This window comes from Phalacrocorax aristotelis, chromosome 3 (assembly GCF_949628215.1).
Source record: "Phalacrocorax aristotelis chromosome 3, bGulAri2.1, whole genome shotgun sequence".
Taxonomy (NCBI): Eukaryota; Metazoa; Chordata; class Aves; order Suliformes; family Phalacrocoracidae; genus Phalacrocorax; species Phalacrocorax aristotelis.
In genome coordinates this window covers 88,754,455-88,775,253 of record NC_134278.1, presented here as the reverse complement: position 1 = coordinate 88,775,253, position 20,799 = coordinate 88,754,455, and the positions used below count along the sequence as shown (strand labels likewise).

The 20,799-nt window shown below is 42.2% G+C and overlaps 1 protein-coding gene across 6 annotated transcripts in view; it reads right to left on the bottom strand.

Moving 5' to 3' along the window:
• The window catches only part of MEIS1 (Meis homeobox 1), a 109,868-nt gene that overhangs the window by 9,502 nt on the left and 79,567 nt on the right, over positions 1–20,799 (bottom strand). For all 6 annotated transcript variants that reach the window (XM_075088399.1, XM_075088400.1, XM_075088398.1 and 3 more), the window contains exon 9: positions 14,084–14,160. In XM_075088399.1, coding sequence (XP_074944500.1) covers positions 14,084–14,160 — 77 coding nt within the window. The remainder of the gene's footprint in view (positions 1–14,083; positions 14,161–20,799) is intronic.

Here is a 20,799-nt window from a genome sequence, read left to right as displayed (position 1 = left end):
CGCCATGTCCCAAAAAGCAAGAAAGAAACAGCTATTCCACCTGCAAAACCCTAAAGAGGAGTAGAAAACTCTCTTTTCTCCAAGTTGCATTTTACTAGGATGTTTTCTCTTAGGCTTGTCGCCTGGGGTCTGTCTCCAGAGGTCACTGGCAGTCTCTGTGGTTGGTGCATCGCTGGTCCCACGGGTGAGATCCAGCCCCAGCCCCAGGGATGCAGCAATCTGCCTCTGCACTCTGACCTTCAGCTTGGCCGCCCTCGCTGCCACGCACAAGTTTTGTTTCTTCTCAGCGAGAGGCGGCATGGCTGGTGATGACAAAAGACTTATTTTAGTTGGAAATTGGTACAATAATAGCAGCCAGAGACCAAGGATTTTCGGAGGGTCACCAAACCCTCCAAATGGCACAGTTCGCTGGGGCTCAGGTTACAGCCCGAGTGACATTTTCCACACAGATCTGTTCTTTCTCCCTTCCCCTTGTATTTCACTTCTGTTGAGTGAATAAAACAAGACCTTCCTCTGCTGTCACGAATTTCCAAAGTCACCTTTGCTCAAGAATCGACAGAGTGACTGCGGGGACTTCCAATTTGCAGTCTTTGAATGAAATTTTCCAGGACCAGCTGTCTGAAAGGAGATGCTGAGACTTAGCGATATATTGAATTTTTCTCTCCCCCCAGCCTTCCCAAATGAGGAGAGTTTCACACCATTACTGACTTTTGATACTTGGAGTTGCAAGCTGCTCCCTCTCAATATTGTCCCAAAGCACTGCACACGACGGCAAGCCAGAAGTCTGTGTATCAACAGCAGTGCCAAGAAATTCCCGAAAATCCCTCTGCCTCATTTTCTCCTTGAGCTCCTACTAGCAAACCAAGCGTAAGGACAGTGAGAAAGCCCACAGTACCTACAAACCCCAGTGGTAAAATCTCTCGCGCCCCTCTGAAAAAAATAGTACTCCTCTTGACAACAAACAAATCATCATTTTTTATAACAGATGCTGATGTAACCAGAGCCCTTCAAACTGGCAAATAATTCACTTGTAAAACAAGCTATACTCTTTTCTACATACTGGGATCATTCACTTATACAGCAGTGAAACAACCTTCCCTATTCAGCACTTAATTCCTCAACGCTTAACAGGTTTATCTCTAATAAAAACAATTTAAATGGAAAGTGTGCTATAAACCGGGATTATTACACTTCAGTAACTGCTTCATTCCTTACTTTAACATATTTTCATTTTTTCCTGTGTATTTGTTTTCCAGAGCTTTTTAAGGGAGTCAGTTAAAGAAAAGAAAAAAAAAAAACCAGAAAATTTTCACCAAATACTTTCAAATGTTTTAAAAACAGCCTTAAAAATAGCAAGCTCCCTCTGTAATTATGAACAGAAAAAAATAACCGCAGACTTTTGAATGGTAATCACATCTTCTCATCCCTAAAATGAGAAATAAATGTTAAAAGAGTGCTTACTGCCGTTATTAGAAAGTTCTGATCCTGAAGTCAGTTAGTGAGCTTAATGACCCGTAACTACCAGTCATTAGCAATCCATGCTCTCTGTACTCCCTTTATTTGTAAAGAAAAAAAAACCCTAAAACCCAAGACACTCAAGAAACTTTGTTCAATTTAAAGTCAAACCTTATGAAGTCATGTTTGGCAGCTTTTCTTGCTTTCTCCTCCTCCTCCTCCTCCTCCGAACTGCAGACAGTTCAGGACTGCAGTACATCATTTACAACACTAAATGGAGGTAGGGAGGGAAGAGAGCACACGGGCTGCTAACCGCCCACTCCAGACATGTAGTATTGGAATATACTCCAAAAAGGAGCAAGTCCACCCATCAGGAGGACTGGGAAGGTATCCTGAAAGCTATCCTCTCCCTCCCTCCTCCACTGTCAGCACCAGCACCAGGGGCTGTATACAGGGCTGGGGGTATCGCAAGACAATATTGAAGAGCGAACAAATAAAATACTATGCAAAAGCTAGTGATGAAAAAGCACTAATTAGCTGACAAATTTGATAGAAAGCACTAATGAAAGCCATGTGTGGTCCTGCAATGTAGTTTTAAAAATAGCTTCTGACTTCAAGCATTACTATGTGACCCTACCGATGGATTCATGTTGTGCATTCAGAAAAGTTGCTTTAAAGCAGGAGAGTGCTATTGAATCTCTTGCAAGCCAACCCTGCTAATGTAGCGAGCATAACGAGTGCAAAAATAGAAAGCAGAGAGATGGGATCAGGTATGCCCTCCTTGTAAGAGAGCTGGCTATGCCCTACATTTCGGCCAGCCCAACATGCAACAGCTCTGCCTTTGGCCACCTCCTGTGCTTGCTCTTCCCCCAAGCCCTGCTTCCCCTCCTGCTCTGTACCATGTTTTCTTCTCAAATCACTGCAGGATGCATCCTGCCTCCAAATAAAGTGACCAGATTTGGTGGAGGACCCTGCCACCAGTCCCACAGGACACCAAACAGCTGCAGTGACTACCTCGGGGCTGCAGTGAGTCCAGTGGAGGTTCGTGCTCTTGGCACAGAAGGGACAGCTGATGGCTTTCTGAGGTAGGACCCACAAGTTCTTGGCCCCACTCTTCCCTTGGCCCAAATGCTCCCCTAGCCCCACCTCTGTGCAGGGCTCACAGCTGGTGACTGCTCAATGAGTCTTTCTAGAAGAAAGCTGGGCAGAAAACGCTTTTCCCATCTTGCAAAATTTTCCCTGTTCCCCAGCAGGATGGAGCTGAAGCCTATTTGTATTTATTTAGTTCTGAACAAAAAAAAAGGGAAGGACTTGCTAGAGAGGAGTGAAGAGCCAGCATACCTGGGGGAGGGCTCCTGGGAGATGCTCCTCCCTGCTCTGCTCATCTCCAGTGCCCTCCCACACCACAGGGGAGCTGCTGTTGGCCTTTCTGGTACAATCTCCTCCTTCTCCCCCTTCCCTCCCATCCACAAATCTTACTCAGTTCTCCCAAAAGCTCAGCTGACATGGAAAGTTTCCGGTGAAAATCCAAGTCTGGCATCTGGGCGTCTCCCCACCGATGCCAGGGAGCCAGAGCAGAGGCTGTGCTCCAGGTCTCCACTTCGCCAGGGAGGGCTCGCAGCAACCTCATTCCCTGACACCGCAATTCCCTTGGGGTGAAAAGCAGATGTAAACTCGCCCTCAGCAGCCAGATGATGTAAGGGGAAATCTTTACATGGCAAAGCGCCAGTGGAGCTGACCTCCTGTCTCTTCCCTGCTCCCAAATCCCAGCGCAGCTGTACTCTGCTGATCTCCGTGTGCCACAATTAGCCTTTAAGGAATATGGCAAGGATTCATCTAGTAGAGCAGCACTAAGGCTGCTCTAACTCACGCCCGGGACAGCACTGGACCCAGCACAACACTGCAGTTCGGTACACAACATGCTACCAGCCAAAACCTTGCCTCCCACAAAAATGCTCTCCCTGCCCAGGACTGATGCTGTGTAGTTGCTTTTCCACTGCATATTTGGAGAGTGATTCATTTCAGTGCCATATAGTGCACTGTCTTTGCTGGGATAGAGATGTATGCGCTTCAATGTGCAGACCATGCCACAGACCCCAGGATCTCCCAAACATTCGTGGCAGAGGGTGCACAGGCTCTCTGAAAGCTTTGAGAGCAGCCCAGACTGTCACGTACACCTCCCAGCTCAGTGTTTTCTCCCAGCTCTGAGTGGGGTCTGAACCTCAGCTTTCCATCTGAACCTTCAGGAGAGCATGTCTGGACTCTGTAACTCACACCCCAGTCTGGTGCATGCCACCAGTGCAACCCAGCAGCTTGTCTCCAGCAGATCACTTCAAACCAACAACCTGAGTCCCGCTTGATGGCAGGGATTATGCTGGGAATGGGTGAGACCTGACAGCAAACTACTGGCTACTTCTTTGAAAACACTCCTCCAGAGAGGTGGTGGAGTCACCATCCCTGGAGGTGTTCAAAAAACATGTAGAAGTGGCACTTCAGGGCATGGTTTAGGAGACATGGTAGCGTTGGGTTGACAGTTGGGTTTTTCCAACCTTAGTGATTCTATGATTCTCTCTCTTCTGGCAATTTCCTTGTCCTCTGTCGATTCAGCGTAACTTCTTTTTTAAGGGAATGTAGTGTTTGAGAGATGTGCCTGCATGATCTCTGGGCTTTCTCCTGCCGCACCAATGGTCTAAACACAGGGGTTTCTCCTTTGAGGTTCAAGGCTTTTCCATACATCAAGTTGGGAGCCTGGTCCAAACAGCTTTTTCCCTGTTCACTCCTACCTATAATGCATCTGACATGGGAGCTGGAAGCCATGCCTAGTCCTCCAGCCCAAGCAAAACCAGAAAGGCTGCTCCCACAGCTGGCGCTGGTTTAAGCACATTCCTGCTCACTGAGAAATGCTCTGTCTGTACTCCTGGACGGATCTCCTCACCCTCCTCATCTTCCAGAAGTATGGATTCACTCTACCCTGTCACCCCACGTCAGCTCCTCTAGCCTGCGGGACAAGGAGAAGTGAACCCAGGCTGGCCAAACCAAAAGCCCTGACAAGTGTCTTTAGGGGAAAAAAAACCCACAGCCCCCGAAGAGAAAACATAATGAACCCCTACATTGGACCTTGATTTGTACACGAAATAGGCTTTGCCATTGCTCTGGTCTATACCCCAAGACATTGGCTTGGGGCAGAGGAGGCGAGCTGTTATTCCTGCGGTTGCTCCCCACCACTACTGAGACAACTAATGCAAGCACGTTGGTGCATCTTGTGTGATGTGGGCACCTGCAAAACTGGTTTGAAATTTTTTTCCCCCTTTTTTTTCCTCCAGAAACCACAAAAGATACAATTCTGAGTCACAGCCAACCTGAAAAACAACCCCACACTTCTGGACAAACTCCCCCGCAAGACATCCTTCTTCAAACATTGTTTTCTAACCACTACTAATAACCTACTTTGTAATCTACTTTATCTAAACATAATTTCCCATTAAGTGAAGCAATTAATTTTGCTTATAATCCTACTCCTGACGGCATTTTATTCAGGGCAGGAGAAAAGACATCCTCAGAAAACAATGCAAACAAAACACACATGGGGCAGTCAGAGGAATGTCAAAGATAAAAAGAATTTGTGAGACCATGGGACACAGAAAACTTAAGGATCAGCCCCCAGATGGTACAAACCAGGGGAGAAGGCAGACATCTTGGGGATAAATCTGAATTAAAAAGGAGCTATTGCTATTGTGCTTTATCAGTAGCCAAAAAAGCCACAAGGACTACAGTGCCTGGGCAGGGGAAAAAAAAAAACAAAACCTGTGAAACTGTTACATGACCTAGATTTCATTCAAGAACTGTGGAAGTAATATTTTTTTCAGCAGTATCTGCTGCCATTTCTTTCCTTTTTTTTTAAAGAAAAATAAAAGGTAGAAGCCTCGTTAGTGTTAACGCTGGTATAGCCAGCCATACATCATTTACACCAAAATCATTTCAGGCCAGGCAGGGCAAAACACACGCCCTCAAAAGTACGTCCTCGCCCTGCGCCTCTGGCTGTGTTTCATTTTTGAGAAGAGAAAATTGGTTTAACCAAGAAGGAGGCAACATTTGCCCCATTTTTAATATTTCAGGCTGACTTTTTAACCATGTGGTTTGTTTTATGCAGGTGCAGCCCAGAGCTAGGGCCTGATGTAAGAGCGAGAGAGGGTCTCTGAGGGCACCTTTCTCTGCGTGTTGGTGTTTCAGTTTGCAGTGGTTAATCACTCTACACCAATCTCAGCAACTGTTGACACAAAATAGGTGGAGATCAGGTCTGTGCAAGCACAAAATACCAGAAAGGCAAACTATATGTAAACACTTCAGATAGCTATGACAAGAATAGACCAAAACCTGACTTGCAAAGCAATGACAAACCATTACTCTCCCCTTCTCACTTTTTTTAATATATTGAGGGTGTGTATATATGTATATATATAAAAATATATATCTCTCTCTCGAAGGCACTTTTCCTGACAGAAGCATCTCTTGCACTGAAGAGGAACCAAGCCCTGAGAACTGTATTTACAGAAGATGGCACAGAGCCCTCCCCTTCCTTGCAGTGCAGCATTTCCACAATACAAGTGTCCTAGATGTGGGGTTTTTTTAAAGCCGAACTCTTGTTTTGAGACAATGCACAACTGAATCTCAGCCTTTTTAAATTGAAAGTAGCAACCAAAGACTTCTGACACATACCCTGATCCTACAGAGCAAAGCTAGGGCAGGGGCAGAGAAAAGAGCAAATGGTGAATGTTTGCACGGCGCCATTTCATCTTATTTCCCTGACACCTGACAGCACATTCATTACAGAATATTAATGCACTGACTAAAAAAAGTTTGTCAGGTACAAAAACATCCCAGAAGAGGATGGAAAGCCCAAGGGAAAACAGGAATTTTTTTTTTTTTTGGCTGCATATTAACTTCTCAAGTGCTGAGCACCTTTCATTAGTCAAGACTGTCTGGCAGTTTGCACTGTACGATGCTCTGCGGTGGGAACCAACCTTTCTCCTTCTGAAAAAAGCACCTGTGTGAATAAAATAACACGAGTTATTTTATTTGCTCAATGCTCAGGGCACCACTAATTAATCTGTTAGTTCGTGTACAATGATTCCACCACTATTACTATTGAAATAAATGGTGTTTCCTCTGCTGGTTTTGCTCAGCCTGAATCCAGGGGACGTCAGAGCAATGGTTAGGGGAAACACCCTCCACTGGTGCTCCTGAATGTTGTGACTCATGTTTTGGGGCAGTCTGGGGCATGCAGAGACTGTCAGGGTCTCTCAGCTCTGCAGGGTGAACACCCTTCCTCTGCTCCACCTGAAATCCCAGAGGCCAAGGGGAGCATTTCCCCCAAAAACCTCTTTATCCACCTCCTCCAAGCATTTGCCCCCTTTGGAAAAACACTGTGTTTTGTGCCAAAACTGTACCACTACTCCTTAAACCCGCACACCAAAACAAAACCCCGCACATCTAAACCACTGTGCTGTATTTTTAAATGGTTTTACTGAACTAAAAAAATACCAGCCTAAAAATCCAGTGATATGACAGTACCTGATGGCTCTAAATTCACAACTCTTCCCCCTGCAAGCTATTTGTTCAGCTTTTCTAATAATACCTTGGCTGCCTCGCAGCTCTCCAGGGCTGTCTAAGGCAATATGCAAGCTAAACATTTTTTTGTCTGATTTAAATATTTTCTTATGAGTAACTATACAGGATTTTACCTAGTGAGTGTTCCTGATTGCTGTAATTTAAGAACAGAGAAATAGACTACAGATGTAATATTATTATTACAATTGGCATTCAAGGTGAAAGGCATAACAATTAGCTAAGACTTAGTGAAAACATAAATGTAAAAATCTGCTTGAAAAGCCCGGCACATGGTACATTTAGAACAGCTAATTTACCACACATATTCCAAACTGCTCAAACAGTGTAACAATTTACCCAGCAACATCCTTTTTAAAATTGTTTTCTTGGAGGTTTGTGGCTTTTTTGGGGACACACACACACATATTATTTTCACATCACAAATACCTACTGTCTTATTTTACTCTGGAGTAACAAACAATCCATATTCATTAAACCTGCAACACACATTCTTTCTTACTTCTATTTTTCCTGCTTTTGCATGTATTCCCATTAACAAAATAGAGTTTAAATAACATCTGTATACGTATTCTTGAATCACATGAAGAAAAGTAAATAGTTTCCAAAATCTGACAGTTAAGTTTGTATTGCTGAAGTTGAGAGAATAATTTGTGAATGTTTTAACATTTACAAGTAAATAAGTACTTGTATTTACTGTATCTGATTACTGAGAAAAGTATTTATTATGTTCTTACACAGATTCAAATTGCATCTTGACCTTTTCTCGTTTAATCTGTTTACTGCAACAAAAGCAGTAATAGATACATCTGAAAACAAGCAGATATTTTAGTTGCCTAGGACTAAAAATCCCTGTGTGCGATGTGCTCTGCAAAGCAGCAAACCAAATAGCTTGCCTATCTATTGTAGCCTGCAATTTGGTAGGCAGTTGGGGTGAACACCCACCCCTGTCTATAGGACCAGCACCTGCTTTTGCTATGCTCCCTCCCTGCCAGCCTCCTCCCCCACTTACACCCTAAAAATAGTGCTTAAGTGGGACTAAAGTGGTGCGCTGGTCATGTGCTGGCCTTTTGCTCAGGGTTAGTATCACCCTCAGCAAAGGAATTGAGTGAAGCTGATGTCTACGCTCAATGGCCAGTGCCATGAAGGAGTCTTTCCATCCCCTCCAAGGGGCTGACAAGGGGCTCCACACATGGGAATCACTGGACAACATTATCACTTGGATTTGGGGGTGTTTGGAGTGTGCTTTAGTTGCACTGAACCCCAGGCATGCTATGATAAAAAAGACACAGCAGGAAAACAGGGGCCTGGGACTGTTTTCAAAAACGTGGCGGGGTGGAGAGCTACGCAGTCACTCCTCCTTCCCTGGCACATCTGCAGAGGGGTGGGCAGGGGCTTCCTGCATGTGCCCCATCTGCATCCCTCCATCTGCCCCATCTGCACCTGTCCCCATCTGCATCCCTCCCATCCACCCCATCATCATCCCCCCATCTGCATCTCTCATCTACCCCATCAGTGTCTTCCCTCATGCCCCTCATTCGCATCTCCCAATCAGCATCCCTCCCACCTGCCCCATCTGCATCCCCACATCTGCTCTGTCCATAACCCTGCCATCTGCAAGCTGGGCTGGGTATGACCAGCGAGCAGATGGGAAGGCCACCCCTTGCAGTGGTGCTCCCCGTTGGTCCCTGGGTGATGGGGAGCAATAACCCATGAGAAGTGCAAAATTCCTGTACCCACCACGCCACCCTGCTTGCCCTTGCCATGGCAACGAGCTTCATCCCCTGTCCCATGCAACTATAGCAGCAAAGCTCTACCACTGTGGTTACCCACCAGCAAAGAAATGGAGGCAGGAGAAAACTTCCTGCTGGAGGGGAGTGGTGATGGGACTAGAAGAGTAATGAAGTATTTCTGGGTGTCTATGCCATGAGCTGGCCATGCTACATACAGTAAAGTGGTCTGGTCTTCCTATTGCAAACTCATCTCAGATTTTTCAAACTGATCTTCAGGCTGGTCTTGGAGCCTTTTAAAAATTTCTTCCTTATAAAGTTTCAGCAAAAATAACTTTAGCTGTATCCAAGAATGAGATTAGGGAAATTTACATTATTCGATCATTTTTTCCAGTATGTTTGGTTGGGGTTTGTTTTTTTCTTTGCAAGCCTAGGAAATTATACACAAAATTGACATTTAAAGAAGCCAAGGTCATAAAATCAAGAACTCACGAGTTAGGAAACCGTATTACTAGAGCTGCTCGCACCCTATTCTTTTATCTACTTTATATGCAAACATTCCTGCTACCAGCTCACAGTACAATTTCTGATAGGGCTCAATGCCTCAACCACCCCAATGGTGATTATGTTTCTTGTAAGAACAAGCCAGGGCACTATAATTTAGAAAAAATGATTTCTACAGGAAATAAACTTTGTCAAAGTTGAACAAATAAGTCAGTAAACAGCAAGAAAAGCAAAGCAGTCCTGGCTGAAGCAGCTGAATGCTGCACTGGAGAAGAGGATTCAACTCTATTGCTGCCTTGGACTGCTTGGGAGCTACCCAGTAAATCATCAAACCCAAACTCTTCACCACCAGTTACTGATTTCTCGCATCTCTTCTCCATACGCAACACTGGGGGTTGTCAATGTGAAACACCAAAGCAATCAAAACTTGGAGTTGTTGAACCTTAAATGTGGATAACTTGCTGTCATTTTGAGTTATCTCACAGTCCCAGATCAACACAAAACTGGTGCCTGTGCCGGACCTAGACCTTCCTGAGCCTCACTTCTTCACCTGTGAACCAGGACAACACTATTCTCCCTCTTTGCAGGGGAAGCGTGAAAATATCATGCAGACCCACAACCTTGTATGCATATATAGGCAAGTGCAGGTCAGGGGAGGACTTGGGTATTATGGCAGTAAGCACCATAGGAAAGCCCAGCAGTAATTATTAATTCCATCTTCAAGCGTGGTTTGAATACAGCTTAACAAACGAAGCACTGAAGAATGAGGGTAAGATAAAATATTGACTAGCTGCTCCATCATTGTCTGGTTTGTGCCCTAGATAGCACAAGGGTATTTTGGAAAAGGCAGAATGGAAACACCTAATAAAAGGCTGGAGCTTTAAGGATTTGAATTTTCAAATTTAATCTTTGTTTTTAAGATCATTTTAATGCAGTTGTATGCAACTCTAGATAGTCACATATAGACATGCACATACAGAAAGGTTATATAGGCACATTATTCGACAAATATATAGACATTTATCTGTGTGTACCTAGACATTCCTAAAATATAAACAAGCATCTGAGACCTAATGCAGCCCTTGATGAGACTTGCTCTCTCTTCTCCATAGAGTACCACCAGTAATTATTTACCATTAGTTCTTAACGGTAAGAGATTCAGCTGGGATGTACTAAAAAAGAAAACTGTATAGATTGTTCAATACAGCCTGGCTGGCTCTAAGCTGAGGTAAGAAATGATTGGATCACACCTCCTGGATATTTCAATCACAGTTTTTATCACTGGGGAAAAGCATCTAATTAACCTGTATTTGGTCACGTCCCTTCCATGTCCATATATGCAATGCTGTCAAGATAATACAAAAGTGCCCTTCTAGTTCACGTTACCATGCTTCGTACCCTAAACTGCTGTGGGATTAAATGACTAATGAGACGGAGACCTGAATGCTTCATTTAGACTAACGACATCTTGAACTCTGCTACTTTCCTACCTGCCATAGATCTTTTTTTGCAACAGGGTAAGGGCTCCCTCTTCCCACAACAGAAACATCTGACTGTGGCAAAAAGATGGTCCTAAAAGACAACGCTGGTGGTTCACAAGCAAAATTGTCATGTGTGAAAAAAAAAAAAGGGGGAAAATCCTCCACATGGATTATTTCATTACTTTTAAAAAATAAAACAACCCAAGGGAAAAGGTCAAGTTAGAACTGTGGTATTTTTAAAGACGTGTGCCCTACCACTGATACATTTCCTGGCATGTCTCACATCATCATCCCATTCCTGTGACGACTCCACCGTCAATAGGAGTTGTGTGCATCAACCCGGGGAGCCCAAACACTGGGCAGACCGTATGTGAAAAGCACTGTTTTTTTCGTTACGGCAGAGAAATGAAGTATGCAACTAGCACATACTGTAAAGGCATTCAAAATATGACAAAAAAATTCTTCAAGTGCTTTCAATCTGCAGAAGACAAATGTTCTCTTCAGTGACTGCTCTGTGGCAAACTTCTAATTCCATCCAGAAAATCCAGCATTCCCAGTCTGGGCTAACAACCATGCTACCAGACATGAGTTTATGTTTTTCATGCACATTTCATGTATTCCCACATGCTGTGTTGCTGCCAATAATTTATGACTGATCTGTACCCAGCCTGCCCTTCAGCATTTTATTTAATCTCTGCAACAGTGATTTACAATGACTCATCATTAATACAAAAATGTACATGTGTGTTAACAAGTTTGGAAGAATCTAAGGAGGAAGGCAAAATTTTTTGCAAGTCGTGGCTGAATGACTTATGAGCCCACTGAAGAAAGGCAAAGCTAACCAGAAACAATACGTTAGCTCTTCCCTGCAGCAAACAACTTAGAAAAGAAGAGCTTCTCCTCCTGCATACCACCTTAGAAAAAAAGGGATTGAGGAAAAGGTTGGGAGAGGGTTTCCCGTATCCCCAGGATTCAGGAAAGGATGAGTAGCTCGTCAGTCAGCCCATGGCTGGATGTTTCCTGAGGATGCACATGTTTGTGTGCAACCTGCACATTCAGCCACAGCCTCACAGCCTCCATGTTCCTTAGCATCTGCTACAAAAGGCAGGGACTGAATTACTGTATTTTGGCATCTCTGCCCAAACATATGGATACTTATTTTAAAAAGCCCCGACCGGCTCTATAGTGTTAAATCTTCACGGGGCTGGGAAGGGGATTTGTCTCAATAATTTATACAATTGTAACACCACAGCAGAATTACGAAACCAGCTCAAGCAGAGGAAGCCTGCCCTACATCCACAAGACTTCAGTCATAATGTATTTTGACCTACTTTTTTTTTTCCTTGCACATAAGGAACTTATAAAAACACAGCTGACACAAAGCCAAAGCAAAAACTCCTAAAATCCAAGGCAAGATGGGTACTGGAAAACACCCTGGAAAGTCACTTGGGAGAAATTCCACCAGCTTTAGTTCAAAGCATCCCATGTTCATCATCTCAGAGAACTTCTTTGATGGCCTATCCTAAACTGACACAGTTGCCCATATTGAATCCTATGCTCCCGGACCCCTCTGAAGCAGCACACGCTCACTCCACCCGTCGTTAAATAAGATCCCTTAACGAACATACAGAGCTTCTCAACTGGCCAAAGCGCCTATCATTAAACTGAAGGACAACAATACAAATTAGGGTATTGCTTGGATGAAGGTTGGAGGGCATAAAGCTGAAGCAAACACTAATTTTTTCTATCTGAGCCAAAATACTGTGGGTTATGTTTCCTTATTACATGTATTTTATGTTTAGTGCCTTTTATTCCTCCAGTTTAAAGTAAGTATCTTGGAAACATACTTCACATACACTAAGTATTTGGTATTTTCCTTTATTCAATGTCTTAAAGGGCTTCAAAAAATTGATCTCCCAGGGCTGCTGTGGGGTCACAGAAATTGATAACCCTTACAAGCTATGCTTATGTGAGCCCGCCTGCGTCTCCCAGATAGTGCACTTTGTAAATTAATCCTCCAAAGGCAAATATATTGTAAGTAGCTTGTTATCTCTAAAGTACTAAATTGAAGAATACATGGGATTATATTGACAGAAATTACATTTTCTGTAATGGGGTTTAATATATCTGAAATCTCTCCCATAGGCTCCTACTCCCTCCAAGAGAGGAGGGTTTGTTAATGTAGGTGCAATGGACATCAAGACCAAATTTATTCACTAAAATGGATTAGGCCATGTAATCAGAGCTTCAGTAATATTAATCTCTGACACTTATTGAACGGAAAAAATACTTTTGTCTGCAAACTGGCATTCCTCCCTCCCTTTTCCCCAGCAGGCTCGCCATTTGCCTTGGCCATTTTCTGGGTATTACTTCAAAGAGGATAAGGTTTCCCATCATAAACACTAATCTAAAAATATTAGGACAATTAATTAGATACACTTAGTTTTACAAGGTATTAGATTGCAATACACTTCAAATATGACACTTGTTCTGGGACAGTGGCAGAAACCTGCATTTTGATGCAGTAACAGAGAGAAATAAATCAAACCTTTTTTTTAAGAGTTCACTGCTGTGTTTTTATACTTAAGTCACAAGTAATTTTCACTGGCTGCCTTCACCATGTCCCAGACAGTTAACAATCCAAAATCCACTGCAGAAACAGCACATATCCTTATTTCCTTCAAACAAATCACTACCACCACAGATCAGGGGCTCCAGCAACCCTGAACTGGAATAAATAAATAAAATTGCTCCACACCGTACTTCAGCAGCAGAGATCCAGATTTTCCTCAAAGTTTATTCAGACTTTCAAAAACTGGACTTGTAAAACAAATCAGTAAAGAGATAGAAGTATGTCAGTCAAAAAGAAAAACCCCAGTAACAACATTTAAAAAAGCGTCTCAAAATAACAATACGCTCTGCAGAAATGGACCCAATTGCCCCTTTTTTTCACCCAACATCTCAACCTCTTCCAAGACCAAAGTTCTCAAAATGGATGTGGCTTCCTACTGAAGAAGTCACATCCTCAGCCAGAAGTAGGACTGGTACCCAAATGCAAATACACTGAAATCTGTCCAAACAATGGGAAAATAAATACGGCTTGCTTTCTGCAGTAGGCAAACCTCCTAGTTCCCGTAACTGAAACCACTCATCCGGCTATATTCCTTTTGCATCAATAAACTGCTGGGAGGGAGAGCAGACAAGGGCAAGGTGTGTCCTCAAAAATGCAAAGCGTTAGCCGGAGGGTGCCAGCGGCCCCGGATAGAAACACTAAGGAAAATTACTTACCAATTGTTCACTTGAAGTATAGTGAGCCCTGTGTCTTGTGCCAACTGCTTTTTCTGTTCTTCTGAAGGGTAAGGGTGCTATAAGACACCAAAATAAATATATACATTTAAAACAATGCTTTTTTGCCTACTTTTTATTTTAAATAAAAAAAAAAAAAAACCAGAAGCGTGACATCTATTATTGAAAGGTGAAAATGCTGAGGTGTGTTACTCTTTTATAATTATTAATGGGCTACTACATCACTTAATTAATGGCAGTAAAAGACAAGCCAATTATAAAGATTAGTGAAGTGGAGAAATAACTGCTTAGGATACTGGCAGTACCTTGATACTCAAGAAGGATATTTGTTGCATTAGCTGAAAGTTTTTGCACTTGTCCCGAATGACTGATTAGAGTCAAATCACCTTTTTTTTTTTTCTTCTGTACTTCACAGAACAATAAAGAATATGATAAAGCACTTCTCCGGAAAACTAAAACATGCTGATGTTTTCGAGATAGTGAAGACAAATCTTGCCAGTGCCCCAAAATAATTTGCAAATAAGATCAGCATCCTGAACATAAACAAACGCCTGGGTTTTGAACACAGGCCAACGCAAGGTCAATGATCAGCACATTTTTGCCTCATATTAACATAGCTGTGCTGCACTAATCCTAAGAGACAGAAAATAAATACTGTTTTAATTGAAGATAATGTTAAAATTCAATCATAAGTTACATTTCTTGTGAGAACTTGATTGCTTTCTCAGAAAATTAACTTCTACATGAATACAGATTGCTTAATAAATTAACAGTAAAAAAACACAGCCAAGTTTGAAATTTAGAAATATCATTTCTGTCCTTTCCTTCCATGCAAAAATGTCATCGTCCCAAAAGGAAACAGCCAAATGTTGCAAACATAGGAATCCCCAGGAAAAACCCTGTTTTGAGGATCTGGTTTGGTTCCTAACTTGGACACCCAAGTCTCAGTACACATCAGATTCGGACCTGGTCTACTGTAAGGTACTTAATAAAGATAACCTGATATAACTGGTTAGATCTATCCCAACATCCCATTTAGCAGTTGGTTGTCACAAAGTATTTGCTGTTATACAAACATCTTTTTCCTCGAAACATTCCCATATTCTTTGGATGTATTCTTTGGTGTAATATTACATGAGATGTAAACTGAAACCTTGTAAAACCTAAGAATTTAAAACCTCATAAAATTCCACAATGTTACCGGTATCGTAACTATTTAGCAGATTTTATATATTCTTGTAAACAGCATAATCTGACATCTAATGTTACATGCCTGCATCACCTCACTTTACCAAATAGGAATTTTTTGTTGTAACTCTGGCAACCTCCCTTTGCTCAACGTGCCCATTTCAATGTGCCCATTGACTCCAAAAGATACAGGGTTTTTTTCACGCCAAAATGGTGGGAAATTTCCCATTCTTTTAAAAATACTGTTTTCTTGACAGTAAGCCTACAGATAACCTGCACACTTGTAAACTAACCCCTGTATTTGATGCACGTACATGGAAGAGCTCCAGAATTGCAAAGTGGAAGACACAGGGAGAGCGATTTTACCTCTTTTTTACAGGTAATTTGCATTTTACACATGCAAAAATATAGCATTAATTTTATAATTCACCTTATATACACTGTCATCCACAACAAACAGTCATACTTGACTTACATCCACCTATCTGAAAATAACATTTTGCTTCCTTTAAAAAAAACCCAAACCCTACAGAGATGATTTGTAACATTTTCATCTTTATAGCTTACTTCCCATTTCATTACTTTGCTATCAAGCGAGGACAAAATTATTCTTTTTTGTCTTATTTCGCTTTGCCACCTTACATGTGATCTAATTTTAAGTAATTGAACAAACTGTGTCTAATTTCATGCAGCAAGCAATAATTACAAGACAGCCTCTAGCTATTGGGATTGAGAACTCTGTCTCCATTAAGCAATTTTCAGTTGTTCTGGACTTTTTTCCAAATAGACAAGACTGGATAAAATTAGCCATCAGAATAATACAGTCACTGTAAAAATAATTGCTTTAAAAGTCCCCACCCCCAAATTCCTCAAATTGCAGTATGTTTAGGTATATTTGATTTTTTTTTTCCATATCCTAGCACAGCATAAACTTTTAATTTCATAAAAAAGCTATAATTGCCATAATCACATGACAGCCAGGACTTCATGTAGCTAATCCCTCTTAGCTAAAGGTTCACAATGTGGCAGGCTTTTTAACTATGTTTCGGTGTGGTTTAAAATATCTTAAACACTGGGCATCCTTATTATATAAGCTCTCTGTGGATCGTACGAGTTGTTCCTTTGTAGGCTGAAAAAAAAAATAAAAAATGACTTGACAAAGAATCAGCATGCCACAGGCTAGGTTGCTATAAAAACATTCAAAGCCTTGTTGCATTCCCACCCACAGGGCTAGGAAGGCCTGTGCTACAGGCAAAGGCAGACATCACATTTCAACAGAGGGAAAGGGGGAAACCCTGAGAACTGCCATTTTATGAAGAAATAGGAAATTCAGTCAAAACTGTTGCTGTTGGTCTTCATTTCATCCGTGTGAGAATGACAGGTACCTTCCAAAAGCAAATAGTTGTTTAAAGGATAAAGACACATGCACAGAGATATGTGGATATATATTTGCATGTGTGCATATATTATATTTGCATGTATATGTACAAAATATAATTTAAAATATACATATATAGTTTAGTCATATGGTTTAGATTTAGGTAGTCCTGCAAGGACCAGGAAGTTGGACTTGATGATCCTTATAGGTCCCTTCCAACTTGAGATATTCTATGATTCTATGAAACATAGAAATATATAAATATACATAGAAGCGTGTGTCGAAAAACACTGCACTGACTCCAAGTTGGCAAGCCCACCTATCACTCCAGATCACTTTAGGATATCAAAGCAAATTGTACCACTGTTCAATAAACACTGACTTGAGACCTTTACTTTGTTGTGTACATTAGCTCCTACCATTATCTCTTAAAAGCTTAATTATTTGCAAACAATTGATCAAGATGGGAATTGGAGAAAAGAGACGCCGGACCACCGGGAGAGCTGCAATGCATTAGGAGAGCAAACAGAATTACCTTTAGGTCCTATAATCAGAATTAACGATTGGGACCGTACGTGGGGCAGCGCGAGAAGCTGTAACGCTCTTGCTGGAGTGTTTTCCATTTGATCTGCATTAACACCTCGAGTGAAAGCCATAAAACGGCGATTACAGATGGGAAGGCTGACCCTCCTTCCCAGAACCAGCCCAGCTTGTGTATACTGGAAGACTGCAGACAGGCTTTCTTGCCAAGGCCAGAGGGAAAGGGCAAATCCAAAGGGGAAAAAAGTAGGAAGCAGGCAGGTTGGGAAAAAAAAAAGGCATTCGAAAGAATAAGGCTGACAACAGATAAGGACTCTGAATCTGGCTCTGGTATTTTCTGATCATGCTTGCTGCTGCTATAGCACTTTAGAGCGGCATCCACTGAACAGTATGAGACCTAGTGCTTTTCCCTTCTCATAAATCTAGCACTGAAATGCAGATTGTTTGGCACCATTAATGTGTTTTTGAGGCTCTGTGGTATTACTTTTAATAATGACTTAGTACAGAAAGTGATTGCTTAATAACACCATTGAAGTCTGCATGCAAATGAAAATTATCCCAGGGGGATTTGCCCAGGGTAATATGAACAGTTAAGGAACATTTGAAAAGGTAAAAATAACTATGCAAAATATGAGTCAGAGCAGTCGTTTTAGCAGTAACAAAGAAATCAAAGTGACGGAGAGAAAAATGTAACTTTCCATCATATTCTCTTGTCACTTTTATGAACGGTATTTTGAGAGCAGCAGTCTTAATAAAAGCCCCTTTTTAATACAGCCAAGATAATTTTTAGCAAAACAAACAATAAGATGGGTAAAGCCTCCAGTAGATACAGATGGAAAGCATCGAAGTTTAATGACACCCCTTGTTCAGATGTACTCCTTTCCTCAAATTTTCCACCCAGGCAGCAAATGCTGGATCCCAGGACAGAGATAGACTTTATCTTGTCTGTAACCCTGTATCAATAACACTCCCTCCCTCTCTGCCTTGCCCACCTTAGCAGGGCATCACATTGGTGGTAACAAAATATGAAAATAATCCTGCACAGAGCTTACTGCTGAGATAACGGGAGGCAAAACCCCTTCTCATGCCCCACATTACTAATTCCTTGTGGCACCAAACCGCCTCAACACCAATGCTGCTGACCAGCTTTACCACAGTGCAGAGGCAGAAGCAATCCCTAAGGAAAAGGTTGAACATTACATTATAAGGATGTTGTGGCAACTGTCCAGTGTTGCTGTTATTGTGGCAGCACCGTCACTTTGCTGGCTGTGCTGGGAGAGCCATTTCGGAAGTCCTTTCATCCCCTTCCTCCAGCCCTATGCCTCCTCCAGAGCTTGGCGTAATGCACCAAGGCAAGATGACCTTGAGCTAAACTCTTGAAGGTGAGGGAGAGAAACCACCCTCCCAAAACATATGCCCTCAGGAGTGTCTATTAACTGTTTTCTAACCTCAAAAGAAAAATTAAAAAAAAAACCCCAACACTATGATTTTCTTGTTTCTGAAGAGCAACCCAACTTACACCTAACTCAGTAATCAGAATAAAGCCCAAGGTTCAGCCCTCCAGTGACAAACTACACATCAGTTTTAAGATGAACTCTGAATCCTTGCTTTACCCAAACTTGTCCAGGGTTAGCTGAGGCAGCAGCGCAGCAGTTTTGGTCTCTCCCCTTTCCCTACCTCCTCCTGGTTTGCATTTGAACCGTTTAAATTAGTGATCAAGTTGATCTATGATAATTTTTTTTTTAAATATCCATAATGCTTTCCTATTGTCTCTCAGCTTTATGAATTAGTTTTACTGTTGCAGTGAATGCTTTTTTGTCTCCTGACTGCACATTATCAAAGGGACACTTTGTGCCTTCCATTTGCATTACAAAAGCAGTGCATGGTGTAGTCTAAGAACAGAGCTTGAATTTATAGCAGTCGAGTCCTGGATCCTCACACATGCCAGCCTCCAAAAGAATAACAGGGGTTCCTGCATTCGCAAAGTAGCCAAAAATGGTTGGATCACTATCCGTAAAGTCACAAGATTTCAACCTGCTTTCTTCATCGGCCACTGGCATATTTCGAAGGAGCAATAATGTGTTGAGTCCCCTTGCCTATTTTGCAGGCTGCATGAATCAGTTTACAGACCATCCCTGCAACCTGCTTTATATTCAGGCAAGGCTGTAAAAAAGTTGCCAAATTGAGGTGAGCTGCTAGGAAGGGTGGGGAGGCCGAGGAATCAACTCAGAAGCTGCAAACTCAATGCTCTTTATCCCATGGGAACGGCTTGCACGTCCGAGGAAATACTAAACACCAGGAAGGAAGTTGTTTTATTAGAAATGCATCTATGAGGCTGGGAGGAAAAAAGCCTGTGCAAAGTTTGCACAGTCTTTTCCTTGGCTGAGAGCAGTGAGTCAGTCTGATAATGCTGTTGAAGTGTGAGCTGGCTTTGGCATTTAAAACTCCTCGTTGCTTTTTCACCACAGCAAGAAAACGCAGTCCATATGACATGGTCATGCTGCAGACAAAGTCAGCCTTTTCCTCTTTCAAAAGAAAGTATTTCCTCAACTTATTATAATAGTTTAATATCCCTGTGGTAAGATTTTTTTCATAGTGTTACTGTTAATAAATCCTATGCTGCTGGAGTTATCAAACTGCAAACTATGAATGCAATATCAACAGGCATGCTCAGTCTTGTAAAGTTAAAAATACATCAAAATATGCAAGGGGACAAGGTGCTGTGTCCCTGTACTGCTACGGCAAGCCTATACACTGCTGCTCAACTTCTGGCAACAGCCAAATCCTATCAAATGGGGCTCTGAGACACTGCCCATCGCCTTCTTACAAAAGGTTTTGCAGGTTGCAACCATGCCAAAAAATAAAAGGTGAGGAAAGGAGGCAGAATCTGACTCTCTGAAGGCAAACACAGGGTGTAAAGTACAGAGCCAATACCCCAGAAGTTTTAACATCTGAACGTGTGTTCACAGCACATCCTGATTAAACAGGGGTTGTGTTGGTTCTGCAGGCAGGGGGGTGGAAGAGACGTTTTATTTGCTGGGGCTTATGAGGGAGGGAAGAGGTACTGGCAACAGTGACACTTTTTAATGAAGGAGTTATGCCGGGAAAAAAAAATGCTCTGTGCTTCTCTTTTTTTCCCATTTGCCCTTTTGTAAATAATTTTCTTGCAAGAGTTGTCTGTGAACAAGTTTTGGCACTTGCTAACATAAATATCCTTTCCAAGGCTGATGGAGAGACATGGTATGGCTTAGGATGCGCTGCCAATACTTCTCTGGTGGCCCCATGAAATTATTCATAATGCAAGCACTCATTAAGGAAAAAAAGTTCAGATCATCCCTTGCACAGGATATTACAGAAGTCAGAAAATGGAAAAACCTTTTAACTCATCTAATCCATCCCCTGGCTGCTACAATATTATTCCTTCCATACCATATATTATTACCCACTGCCTTTTCCAGTTGAGCTTTAGCTAGTCCAAGCAATGGTGCTTCTGCTATTTCCTTTTGGAGACACTTTGATAGACCTCAGTGTTTGCAGCTTACTCTGGCTCCCACCAGCCTTCAGTTTAAGTTGAGTCTGTGCAGACACTCCC